This window comes from Ovis canadensis, chromosome 2, assembly GCF_042477335.2.
Source record: "Ovis canadensis isolate MfBH-ARS-UI-01 breed Bighorn chromosome 2, ARS-UI_OviCan_v2, whole genome shotgun sequence".
Taxonomy (NCBI): Eukaryota; Metazoa; Chordata; class Mammalia; order Artiodactyla; family Bovidae; genus Ovis; species Ovis canadensis.
Window position 1 is genome coordinate 210,458,539 of NC_091246.1, and position 13,481 is coordinate 210,472,019.

Consider the following 13,481-nt stretch of genomic DNA (forward strand, 5'->3'; position numbering starts at 1 on the left):
TTATATTAATAAAAAAATACGGGTATATTTAGACCTTCAAGAAGAATTTAACCAGACTATGCTGCTGCTGCTGCTGAGTTACTTCAGTCGTCTCAGACTCTGCGACCCTATAGACGGCAGCCCACCAGGCTCCCCTGTCCCTGGGATTCTCAGGCAAGAACACTGGAGTGGGTAACCAAAGAGTATAGGCAAGAACAAAACAACTAAAAAACATCTAGCTTGTAGTAGCTAAGACACAAGCTGTGACTTTCAGAGTAACAGACTTCTCTATCAGTTGCATAATAGTTTTTTATTCATGAGATCTTTTTATTTCCACGGAAACACTGAAGTCATTTTAATTTTTAATTAACACTTAAGTTTATAGTTCCAGCGATTTTAACTCAGTAGTAACTACAGAAGCTAAAGCTTTACCTATTTCTATTTTTAAAAATGTAAAGGAGGAAAAGATGGTTTAAAATGGTCATGCATTTCATTTAGTTACATCTTGTATCTGTATATTGATTCTTTATTAGTGGCCTGTGGGATTTTAAGTTCCCTAATCTGGACCCTCCACAGTGAGAGGCAGTCCTAACCACTGGGACCATCAAGAAATTCCCCTTGTTTCTAATTTCACCCAAACCTACCCCGCAGTTATATCCAATTAATTGTTTTTGTCTATGTGTGCCTGCTCAGTTGTGTCTGACTCTTGTGACCCATGGACTGCAGCCAGCCAGGCTTCTCTGTCCATGGAATTTTCCAGGCAGGAATACTGGAGTGGGTTGCCATTTCCATCTCCAGGTGATCTTCCCGACCCAAGGATTGAACCCACATCTCCGGCGTCTCCTGCATTGGCAGGAGGATTATTTACCACTGAGCCACTTGGGAATCCACATGGAATAGTAGTTGGAGTAGTCAATTTTCATAATGGTAGTATTACTACTAAACGTGCTGATGCAGGAGACGTGGGTTCATACCTGGGTGGGGAAGATCCCCTGGAGAAAGGAAATGGAAACCCACTCCAGTATTCTTGCCCGGAAAATTCCATGGACAGAGGAGCCTGGCACGCTAAAGTCCACAGGGTGGCAGAGAGTCAGATAGGACTGAGCATACACGCACTACTAGTACACACAGTATAAAAACTTGCTCTAGACTCTGATTTTCTAAATTAATCTTACCTTTATACTGTTATATTTGATTAATACCTTGTAGTACTAGTAGTAATAGTAGTGGTTGAAGTGTTAGTCCCTCAGAGTTGGACAGGGCTGAAGCAACTGAGCATGCAGGAAGGTATGCATAAGATATGTAGGATTTATTATTTACCTTATTTCTAAATATTTTCACAAGTTGTTTAACTTCACAAAATTTCTGTGGTAGAATTAAGTCTGAGTATATTTTTCTATTCCCTGGTGGCTCAGAGGCTAAAGCGTCTGCCTCTAATACAGGAGACCTGGGTTCGATCCCTGGGTTGGGAAGATCCCCTGGAGAAGGAAATGGCAACCCACTCCAGTATTCTTGCCTGGAGAATCCCATGGATGGAGGAGCCTGGTGGGCTACAGTCCATGGGGTCACAAAGATTTGGACATGACTGAGCGACTTAACTTAAAAACTTAAAAAAAAAAAAAAAGGTAAGGACACAAAATTATAGGGAATAATTATAGGGAATAATTTTTTTTTTTTGGTAATACTTGTGAAATCATTTGGAATTGAAATTATATATGATCATTTGAAAGTAATTTTCTGAAACATAGCTGAGTAATTTTAAAATTTGAGATTAAATAAGCCACAACCATTATATCTTGGAATTCTTAAATTTCCTTATGTTTCCTAGCTTTGCAATAATTCTGTTCACAATTCAGGACTTAAAGCATTGATTTTTAAAGAGAAAATGAACAGAAATAAACTGAATCACTTTTTATGAAAAAGGAATTATGTTTACTTATAAAGAATTGTCTGAACTTTGTACATAGATAAAATCAAATGCATAGTGAATGACAATATATTTAATCATTTGCTTTTCAATAATGTACATGGAACTTGTAGTACAGGCCTTAGGGTTTTGAGAAGTCATTTAAAAGGAAGAATTGCATAATGCCTTGCTACCTAGCAGCATGTATTTCCTATTTAACTTGTCTGCCCTACCATTCCCCAAGCTATGCAGCATTTGGACTGTCAACAATGGTAGAAAATAAAAGTGTTGTTAATTTAACATGTATTTACTTAACTTAGTTTCAAGATATGATAATTAACATTTATTAAATGCCAGATGCTTTTTATTTATCCTCTCAACTGGCCTGGGTATTATCCCAATTTTTATGGAAGAAAAATAAACTCAGAGAGATTAAATGCCTTATAGCTAGAAAGTAAAGAACTGAAGCTCTAAAACTAAAAGAGATAATAAATTTTTTTCTTCCTTTAATTTCTTTAATTTTCTATTCTCCCTCTTAATTTATACTGAAACAAACTTTTGTTTCATTCACACTTGTTTCTTTAAGGCACTGTTTTCCATATGCTTATTCACAGCTGGAAACCATAATCTTCTTGACCTACTAATATCTTTCACTATGATGAATCATGTCATAAGCAAATGCTAATGATCCTTGGCAGGAAATATATGTGAGAATGGAATGTTCAGTAAACAAAGATCTTTTTCCTTATATTAAATCCATTATAATAAAATGGGGAAAATGAAGTAATTTTTTTAGAAATGTCCTCAAAAAACTGAAGCATTTCCTGTTTTAACCATTGTTGACTGGCTTTAATATGTGTCAGACTATTAAAGAACTACTTGATCTCAGATCTTTTTAAATTGTTATTTGATTACCATTAAAATTTTAGTATAAGAAAGTTAAGCCTAATGAGTCACGGTTACAGTCATTTACCCCTGAAACTCTAGATCTCATAACCTTAATTCCAAATAAGCTGATAATTATTAAACCACTTTACTACTCAAACAGAAAAAGTAAAAGAAGCCAATCATTCAAATGAATATACAAGTCAAAAGAACTATCCAAAACAAACACTTGAAAACAGTGCTAGATATAGTTCCTAGGAACACTAATTAATTGTTAGAAATATCATACATTCTTTAAATTTTTTTTTGATGTGGACCATTTTTTTTTTTAAGTCTTTATTGGTTTTGTTACAGTATTGCTTCTGTTTTGTTTTGGTTGTTTGGCCATGAGGCCTGTGGGATCTTAGCTCCCCGACCCAGGATTGAACCTGAGTTCCCAGCTTTGGAAGGTGAAGTCTTAACCACTGGACCTCCAGGGAAGTTCTTTTCATTTTTTTCCATGAAAAATGTAGGGAAAGAAACTGAGATATGTGATGGTACAACAGGTACAGGAACAGAGATTACACAAAGTTTTTTTTGTAATTCTTAAAGTGAGCTTCCCCAGTGGCTCTGACGACAGTAAAGAACCCCTCCTATGATGCAGGAGACCTGGGTTCGATTGCTCGCTTGGGAAGATCCCCTTACCTAGAGAAATCCATGGACAGAGGCGCCTGGCTAAAGTACTGCATTGCTCTGAGAAAGAGATACTCCTTGATACGTGGTAAGTAAAGAGACTTCTTTGGAGAAGACCCCAATGTTGGGAGAGATTGAAGGCAAAAGGGGAAGGGGACAGCAGGGGATGAGATGGTTAGATAACATCACCAACTCAATGGACATGCATCTGAGCAAACTCAGAGATAGTGGAGGACAGAGGAGCCTGGCGTGCTGTAGTCTTTGGAGTTGCAAAGAGCTGGACATGACCTTAGTGACTGAACTGACAAGAGACTTCAGATGGTGATTCACTTGAATTTGAATTACAGCAATTGAATTTCAAGAAAGCTGCTTTCTTAGAACAAGAAATCTCTTCCAGTCTCAAAATTTTCTTTCCTTCACATTTAAGAAGGAAATGAGAATTTTAAAGAGAAAATATTGCCTTTTAAATTAAAATTTCCTATAATTTCCTTTTTCTTCTTGATTAAAGAATTGTTCCTTATTGTAAACTAGGTAAGTATTAACTTTCAATTACCTTACCAGCCACCATAGAAAGTTCATTATACATGAAAGTGAAGTGGTTTTCTTTCATGTTTCAACTGAATTTAAATTATTGTATTTAATTTGTGTGTGTGTGTGTGTGTGTGTGTGCTGTGTGTCGGGAGTATACGATTACATCTTGCCTTCAGAAAGATATCACAAGGTCTGAACAACAAATATAATTTTAATCTTGTCATCTTCCTACTTAAAAAACTCTAATTCACACAGAATGGAGTCAAAAATCAGTGATCCAGCATTCAGGACACTCTGGTAAGCTAGTTACAACCTATATCTTCCCAACCTCATCTCTTTCATTTTTCTACCTGAGTTTGACTGCTCATGGTTTTCTAAAAATTTGGGAAAGAATTTCCCCAGGAATCAATCCTTTACCTAAGGCCTTCTTTTTTCAGAATTATCTTTCTCTTCTTTCTTGACACCCAAATTCTAACATTCCATCACAGCCTTGCTCAGGTACCACTCTCTGCTAAAAGCCTGCCTAAATCATACTAGTTATTTGGTGGTATCTCCCTGCAACTCTCCCCATTAAATATACCTTTACCTCAGTAAGAGTCCCCTTTACTCTTGTTTCCCCCCTTTCTTTATCTTATGCTTCAGATCTGCAGTCTTGAGTACAAAAAAAATGTTAGAGAGATGGTTATCCAAGTAGAAAGTACATGTGTGTTAAATTCAGAGATTGCTAATCGGTATGAATTTTGCCTCTCTTTTGCTAGCTAGCTGTGACTTTGTGAAAGTGCAAGTGTTAGCCACTCAGTTGTGTCTGACTCATTGTGACCCCATGGACTGTAGCCCACTAGGCTCCTCTTATCCTCTGTCCATGGAAGTTTCCAGGCAAGAATACTGGAGTGGGTTGCCATACCCTTCTCCAGGGGGTCTTGACCAGGATTGAACCCAGGTCTCCTGCATTGCAGGCAGATTCTTTACCATCTGAGCCACAGTTCCTTAAACTTTCTGAACTGCAGTTATCTAATCTGTAAAATGAGAATTCCATTTGCCTTGCAATGTTATTTTGAGAATTAGAGAGAAAAGATGTAAAGCACATGGTACTGTGTATGTAAAATACATAGTGCTGTGCACATAGTAGGTGCTCAACAAACAACTATTAAGCATACTTGATTTTTAGTCTTAGTTCTGGTGATAGCCACCAATAGCAGCCCAGTCTTGAGTTAATTTACTTTTTTGGGGGGGTGGGGTGGGTGGTGCCAAGCCAAACAACTTGTGAGACCTTAGTTCCCTGACCAGGGATTGAACCTGTGCCCTGACAGTGAAAGTCTGAGTCCTAGCCACTGGGCCACCAGGGGATCCTCTTAATTTGCAGTTTTAAAACTAGATCACATTCTTGACGAAGTTTTCAGTACACTATTAAGTAAGCTGGATCTACCTTGCCTCTCTTGGGGGTCCTAAAGGACATCTTATGTATCTAGGAAATCCTGGGATTCAGAGGTTCTCAAATGAGCATAGTTTTGCCCCCCAGTTTTTGTCCCCAGGATATTTGGCCTTGTCTGGAGACATTTTTGGTTGTTGTAACTGGAAGACATATTGGCATTTACTGGCTGGATGTCAGATGCTGCTAAGCATTCTTCAATGCACAGGAAAGCTCCCTAGGACAAAAAAGTACCCAGTATAAAATGTCAATAGTACTGAGGCTGAGAAAATTTGCTCCAAACACATCAACCTATGGACTCTGAAAAGGCAGCACACTATAGTAAAAAGCAGCCTAGAATTAAGGAGTTCTGGGTTCTAGTTTTGTCAGCCATATGCAGTGTGCTGCAGGGCTAGTCAACTCCTCCAGACCTCAATTTATTTTTAATATCATTTAACTTATTTCTTGATCCTCTGTGTTTTCTACAATGCAAATTCACTCTAGAGCTGCACTGTGCAACAGTAGCCAATAGCTACTTGTGACTAAGTTAAAAATAAACAAAAAAATTTATTTCTCAGTTGCACAAGTCCCATTTCAATTAGTCAGTGGCTACATATGGCTAGCGGCAACTGTACTAAATAGCACAGATTTAGAACATTTCCATCATGGTGGAAATTTTTGTTGGACAATGCTTGTCTACCGGCTTGATTTGATCAGATTCAGGCCTTAATTTTTTAATATTTAAAATGAAGATATTGAATTACATGATCTCTAATGGTAACTTCCAGTTTTCTAGTTCTGTGATTCTGAAGGACAATACAATAATTCTCTTATTTTGAGTGAATAAAGTAATCAACTTTAATAAAAGAGTCTGTAAATGGGTGGAAAATTCTAGAAAAACCCATGTTTCATGTATTTATGTACACCCATGTTACAGTCAATGTAATCAGAATTAGAGTGTTTACATTAGCATGTCTGATCATCGTTTAGACAACTGTGTGGTACCTACTGAAAAGGTATGGGACAGGACTTCTAGTTTTTGGTTCAGCATATAAGGATCTTGAAAATTGTCACCCCATCCTAACAAGTAAACAATTGAACAAACTAAAAAACCAACAATTCTTCCTAGCTCCATGAGAGATGAGAGGTCACAGGGCAAACCATTACCTGCAGGTGACAGGTGAATACAGAGAATCTCAACTTACCAGAACAGAAACCCTCAGCAGAATCCTCCATAGCAGTCCATACTGGGTTGGAGAAACTTGCCTATAATTAACAAACCTCTGGAGGCTGAGTGGACAAGTCTGAGCATTAAAGGAGGTTCCAGCCTCCACTTTTATGAATTTTATTGCTAGGAGCTCAATGAGGTTGTCACAGTGAATACTGGAGAAAACTTTCATGTTGCTGGCAGAGGGAGGGGGAGAATAACCATTCTCAAATCACCAGAGGTCTGCCATTAAGAGAAACGGTTTTACCAGAGTTGAAACTGTTGGGGTTTTATCAGAGTCTAACTGATCTAGGGGATGTTAAATACCCAACTTTAGTACACTCTAGCCATCCTGTCCCTCTTAAGGGGCAGGGGAGTGACAAAGCACTTGTGAGGTACACCATTCAGAGATCTAAAAGACTGACCTAATCACAGGACTGTAGAAAGCTTGCCCTCCTCTAACACACCACCATCTTATTACTAAAGGGTTATTTATTGCAGTTCCTTTGCTCAGATTATCATGTCTGGCTACCATAAAATTACAGAGCATGTTGTTCAGTTGCTCAGTCATGTCTTACTCTGCAACCCCATGGACTGCAGCATGCCAGGTTTCCCTGTCCTTTACCATCTCCTGGAGTCTGCTCACACTCATGTCCACTGAGTCGGTGATCCCATCCAACCATCTCATTACAGAGCATACTAAAAGGGGAAAATAATCACAATTTGAAGAGACCAAGCAAGCAACAGAACCAGACTTATATATGGCAAGAATGTTGAGAATTATCATAGAGAAAAATTTAAATGGTTATGATGAATATGCTAACAGCTGTAGGAAATAGCATGCAAGAAGAGAAGGTCAATGTAAACAGAGATGGAAATTCTAAGGAAAAGAAATGCTCCAAATCAAAAATATTGTAATAGAAAAGAAGCAGCCTTTGATGAACTCATTATTCGACTGGACACAGCTGAAAAAAGCATCTTTGAGCTTGAGATATGTCAGAAGAAACTTCCAAGATGGAAAAACAAAAAGGAAAAAAGACAAATACTTAAGAACTGTGGGACAACTACAAAAGATATGTGTATAATGGGAATACTAGAAATAAATGAAAGAAAGGAACAGAAGTAATACTTGAAGCAATAAATATTGAGAAATTTCCCAAAGTAGTGACAGACAAGATTCGGGAATCTCCAAGGACACCAAGCAAGTAAATGCCAAAGGCTACACCTAGGCATATCATATTCACAATTAGAAAAAGAAAAATCTTGAAAAGTCAGAGGGGAAAAAAATCACTTTTCCTATAGAGGAACAGAGACAGAAACTTAAATCTGACTTATCTTCAGAAGTCATTCAAGCAAGTAGAGAGTGGAGTGAAATATTTAAAGTGCTGAGAGAGCAAACATGCACCTAGAATTCTGTACCCCATGAAATTACTCTTCAAAAGTGAAGGCGAAATAATTGGGGGTGGGGCACACAGCATGGCATGCAGGATTCTTAGTTCTCTGACCAGGGATAGAACAAGTGCCCCCAGCATTGGAAGCATGGAGTCCTAACCACCAGACTGCTAGGGAATTTCCTGTAAATACTTCCTTTGACAAAAAAATACTGAGGGAAATGGTTGCTAGTAGATCTGTCTTGCAAGAAATAGTAAAGTTCTTCAGAGAGAAGGGAAACAATGCATCAACAATCATATACTTGGAAAAGGAAGAGCATCAGAGAAAAAATAAGTGAAAGTGCTTGTTTTTTATTTTTTTAGGCCACACTATGTGGCTTGTGGGATCTTAGTTCCCCGACTAAGGATGTAGCCTGTGCCCCCTGCATTGGAAGCACAGAGTCTTAACCACTAGACCCAGGGGAGTCCCAAATAAGTGAAAGTAAAATTAAAATTTGTATTTTTCTTGATAGGTAGTTGTTCAAAATAATATGTTCAACTGTGTATGCTTATGTATACTAAAGAGCCTCTTGATTAGGGTGAAAGAGGAGAGTGAAAAACTGACTTAAAACTCAACATTGAAAAAACTAAGATCATGGCATCTGGTCCTGTCCCTAGTATTATTTGCTCAGTCGTGTCTGACTCTTTGTGACTCCAAAGACTGTGACCCTCCAGTTCCTCTGTCCATGGAATTCTCCAGGCAAGAATACTGGAGTGGGTTGCCATTTTCTTCTCCAGGGGATCTTCCCAACCCAGGGGATGAACATGGATCTCCCGCATTGCAGGCAGATTTTTTACCATCTGAGCCACCAGGGAAGCTCCCACTTGGGTGAAAAAGTAGAAGCAGTGACAGATTGGATTTTATTTACCGCAGATGGTGACTGCAGCCGTCGGTTGTGTTTTGGAAGGAAAGCTATGACAAACCTAGACAGCATATTAAAAAGCAAAGTAATCACTTTGCCAACAAAGATCCGTATAGTCAAATATATGGGTTTTCCAACAGTCATATACAGACGTGAGAGCTGGACCATATAGAAGGCTGAGCATCAGGAGAATTGATGCTTTCAAATTGTGGTGTTGGAGAAGATTCTTGAGAGCCTCTTGGATAGCAAGGTCAACCCAGTCAATCCTAAAGGAAACCGGCCCTAAATACTCTTTGGAAGGGCTGATGCTGAAGCTGAAGGAAGCTCCAATACTTTCGTCAGCTGATGCGAAGAGCGGACCCATTGGATAAGACCCTGATGCTGGGAAAGATCAAGGGCAGGAGGAGAAGGGGGCGACAGAGGGTGAGATGGATGAGTGGTGTCACTAACTCAATGGACATGAGTTTGAGCAAACTCCAGGAGATGGTAAAGGACAGAAAACCCGGCAAAGCTGCAGTGCCTGGGGTAGACGACTCAGCGACTACCAATCTCATGCGTCTTCCCCTCTCAAACCCCTCCAACCCCATCCCGCTCAAAGTTATCTACCTCTCTATCTCTAGTGAATGCTGCCGTTTTCCTTTTTCTTGTAAGAGCAAAACCCTTTTGAAGCCTTTAGTAGTTTTGCACTTGACACTCAGCGCCAGCGAAAGTTTGACACGGGGTGGCACGGGGCTTTGGCACAAACAAGATTAATGGAAAGGATTTTGGACTGGGGGGTGGTGTGTGGGAGCACGTGTATGTTCTCACAACACACTGCCCCGACCAATCCCCTTTTTACAAATATAAATAAAAATGAAATCTCCTTCAGTTATCACCGTAGGGTTCCCTGCCCTCAGATGACTCCCGGAAATGACGCCAACAGCCCTACGCTCCGTCTGCCAGTCGGCAGCAGCGGCGGGCGGTAGACGTAAGCACGTCTGTCCTCCAGCTCGTCCAGCTCGGGAAGTCTAGAGAAGTCCGCCGGGGACCGCCGCTGGGTCTTCAGGAGCCGCGTCGACTGAGACTGCGCAGGTATGCAGGGGCGAGGCATCAGATAATCCCGCCCCTTCCAGCCTTTGCGGCCAATGAACAGCTAGTGACCAGGGACGGTAAAGCCTTAAAGGCCGGAATGATTAGCCGAAAAGGCACTCCCGTCCCTGGCTCCTCCCAGCCTTCGCGCCCCGCCTCGACCCGTCACCGCCCCGCCTCCCTCTCCCGGCCGCCTGCCTGGCTGCGGGGTGACACGGGGCTTTGGCTTGGGAAGGGGGCGAGGGAAGCGAGTTAGACGTCGGCTTGGCGGCGGCGGCGGCGGCACAACCCCCCAATGTGAGCGCGGTGATGGGTAGCGGGTCATAGGGGAGCGAGGGCCGCGTGGCAGAAATGGGAGGGCCCCCGGTGCTTGGTGGCGAACGCGGGCTAGAGTGAGGGGCGGCCGTGAGGGGGCGAGGTTGACCGGGGCGTGTCCCGGTGCGGTCGGGAGGGCGTGGATAGCGGGTTGGGGGACGCCCTGCTTTTCTTGTCTCCTTTCCAAAGCTTCTCTTGGCAGCTTGGCACAAATTAAGTTTGCCTCCCTTTCGGTTGTCTGGGTTGCGAGGTGGAAATTTAAAGATCCCCCAAACACTTGGAGGCTTTCCCAGGGTGTTTTCCTTGCTGGTGCGTTTGTGCTCCTTTTCTTCTTACTGGATGGAGAGGTAGAGAGGCTAGGTGGGCTGGTCGACCTTTACTGTTTGAGGATTGTTCAAACAAACAAACCAGGAATTCTTCACCCTCCTCCCCACGCCCTGCCCTGCAAAACAACAGCAAACATTCCCAACAAGTTTTAAGAAGCCGACTGTGAAATTCTGAGGTTTTCTATGTCTGCAATGTGTCAGTAGTAAGTTGTGCTCTTTCTTAAGTTTATAGAAAGTCTATGAGTGGCATTTTGGCTGTTTATTATTATTGGACAAATTTTTTTGTTATAAGTACTCATCTTTGAGTTCTGTCCAAGGGGATTCTGACTTTATGTTGATATGAAATACTGTATTAGTTGTGATGTTTTCCTGAAACAAGTTTCTGTGAAATTCAGTCAGTTGTAAAAGCTTAGCCGGTTGTTCGTGGACGTGAGGTAGATAAATTTCTAGTTCTGATAAACCTGCAGTTACTATGATAGCCTCTTTTTAAAGCAAATGCTTGCATGTTTTTCTCTTTCACAGATTTTTATAATTATCCAACGACCACTGATGAAGATAGGTTGGAGTAACTGCTGAAACTGAATTTTATTGACTAGAAGGCAGTCCATTTGTTCCACTTCTTTTTGTTTTCCTTACTGCTTTGAGCTTTACTGTAACGGCTGAAAAACTTGGAAAATAAAATGAACACTCTATGGTCTTGAACTTTTTTTTTTTTTTGAGGAAAAATTAAAGTGCCAGAGTGAAAGCCAGAATGGCATCTAGAGAGAGACTCTTTGAACTTTGGATGCTTTATTGTGCAAAGGTAATTGCTTTCCTTTTTTATTTCTAATTTTAAAATACTTTGTTATAAAATTTTGTGACTTGCCTTATCAGCAATTTATTTAATGGATAATGGCATATTTATTCCCAGTACTGACTTTAAGAACACTGAATTTTCTTTTTTTCCACTTTATCAGATTTGAACACAAACACAGTATTGGCATGCTATTAAAAACTGTAGGGTGTGGTTTTAATTTGTCTTCAGTGATCCTAAAATTATATAAGTAAAATTATGACCTTTGAGAAAAGTAAAATATTTGTACTTTTATTTGCACTAGTTTTTCCTCCTACACTTTGGAGTAAAAATAGAGAGATTTTTATGAGAAGAGAATTAAGCATTTTTCTCATAATTAACCTCTTAAAAGATTATTATATCAAAAGGCTATTGATTTGAAGTGGTTACTGTAAGCTTGCCCTGATGTTAGCACCATGTCTCCCTGATCCTCACAACAATCTTGGGAAATGTGTATTGTAATTACCCACCACCCCTCCCCCCCCACTTTTTTTTTTTAATTAATGAGAAGAACTGATGCAGAATTTAAAGGGGTTAGTGAGAAGCAGCCCCTTCTGTTTCTGAATATAGCTGGGAAGTCAGCACTGCTGATTCAAGTCTGTGCTCTTATCTATTATGACTCCTCACTATTTTTACTTTAGTCGCTCAAAAATTATTTTTTCTCTGTTCATCTTTATGTGAATTTTTACATGTTAGTTTTGATTGCATGTTATTAGAGGAGAATGGAGCTACTTAAAAACATGTTTTTCAAGTGAGGAGCTACATTACTACTTTGAAGATACTGGCGTGTGTTAGAGTAACATCTCTAATTCATTACTTAAATTACTTTCGGTCTCTGTGAAGGTCTCAGCTTCTGTTCCTGCATTATCCCTTAGGGCTCCCTTTCAATACTTTGAGTTCTTTAAAGAAAAAGTTATTCTTTAACAGATGATCTCAGTTATCTTAATATTAAATATTAGAGCTCACACTGGAATTTTCTGTGACTTCCTGGTTTGGTATTTCTTACTGAAGGATATATACTTTGAAATATTTAATATGGATTTTTGAAATAGTTTTTAGTCTTGTGTAACTTAATGCCAGAAATGAATTTTTAAAAATAGGCCACTCTTCCAATAAAAAAGGAATCCAATTCATTACTTTTGAAAATAGTCACTAACACATGTCAGCCAAAAGTTAAAATGCGTTTTACCTTTTAGTATGTGAGCCCAGTAGTTTGAAAATGACTCCTTTAAAAATCCATCAAACTTACTAGGTTTTTACACTTTAGGAATGACAAAACAGTAAATGGAGTTACACTCTCTTACTAATTAGTCATGTTGTTTCTAGGTCGAGTTCATGTTTTATTCAAGGGACACTGTGCTTATTGAAAAGATAGTGCAGTTTTGTTGACATACGCAGAATTTTGTTTTTAATGACTTAACATAAATGTGAATCCTTACTATTTTATGAGAATGTTTGAGTAAATATTGAAGCCCTTTTGTGGTCAAATTTTGAAACTTATGCTTGGGCTGGAAGATAATCCCATTTTTATTTTAAGATTTAAATCACTTGTGCTCTCAATAAGATTATATTTTTTTTCAGCTGTTTTCATAAATCATTATTTAAAGTAATGCTTTTTGTTTCAGCAACTCATGAATAAGCTCTTGTAAGCCAGACAACAACTTTATTTTCTTTCAACACCTTGAATTCAGCTTCCAAATATGCATCATAGATTTAACTCTTTTGCTTGCTAGTGAGGATGATTCCCTAATACCCAGTTCTTTGTGGTACCATCTTCTAGCCTCACCGCTCTCACTCTAGCACACAGTCCTTCAAACCACCTGGCTTTCTCTTTTTCTCTTGACTAACATTTAAGACTTTCTTTTTACACCTTTGATGGGCTTTCTGACTACTTCAGCACTGCTCAGATCTTCTTTGAACTTGGCTCAGACTTAGACCTCTTTTTGGGCTTGCACTTGTGGTGTCTAGTTTTGGCTCTGCTGCTTTGTTTTGCAGCCTTGCTCAGGACTTATCTCTGGGTCTCAGTTCTCTTATTTGTTAAGTAGTACTGTGTATACAA

At 39.5% G+C, this 13,481-nt stretch overlaps 1 protein-coding gene across 2 annotated transcripts in view; it reads left to right on the forward strand.

Annotated features, from left to right (window-relative positions):
* Nucleotides 1–9,982: 9,982 nt before the first annotated feature.
* The window catches only part of NBEAL1 (neurobeachin like 1), a 153,374-nt gene continuing 149,875 nt past the window's right edge, over nucleotides 9,983–13,481 (forward strand). For both annotated transcript variants that reach the window (XM_069578035.1, XM_069578037.1), the window contains exons 1-2: nucleotides 9,983–10,246; nucleotides 11,113–11,392. In XM_069578035.1, the coding sequence (XP_069434136.1) occupies nucleotides 11,342–11,392 (51 nt within the window). In that variant the 5' untranslated portion in view covers nucleotides 9,983–10,246; nucleotides 11,113–11,341. The remainder of the gene's footprint in view (nucleotides 10,247–11,112; nucleotides 11,393–13,481) is intronic.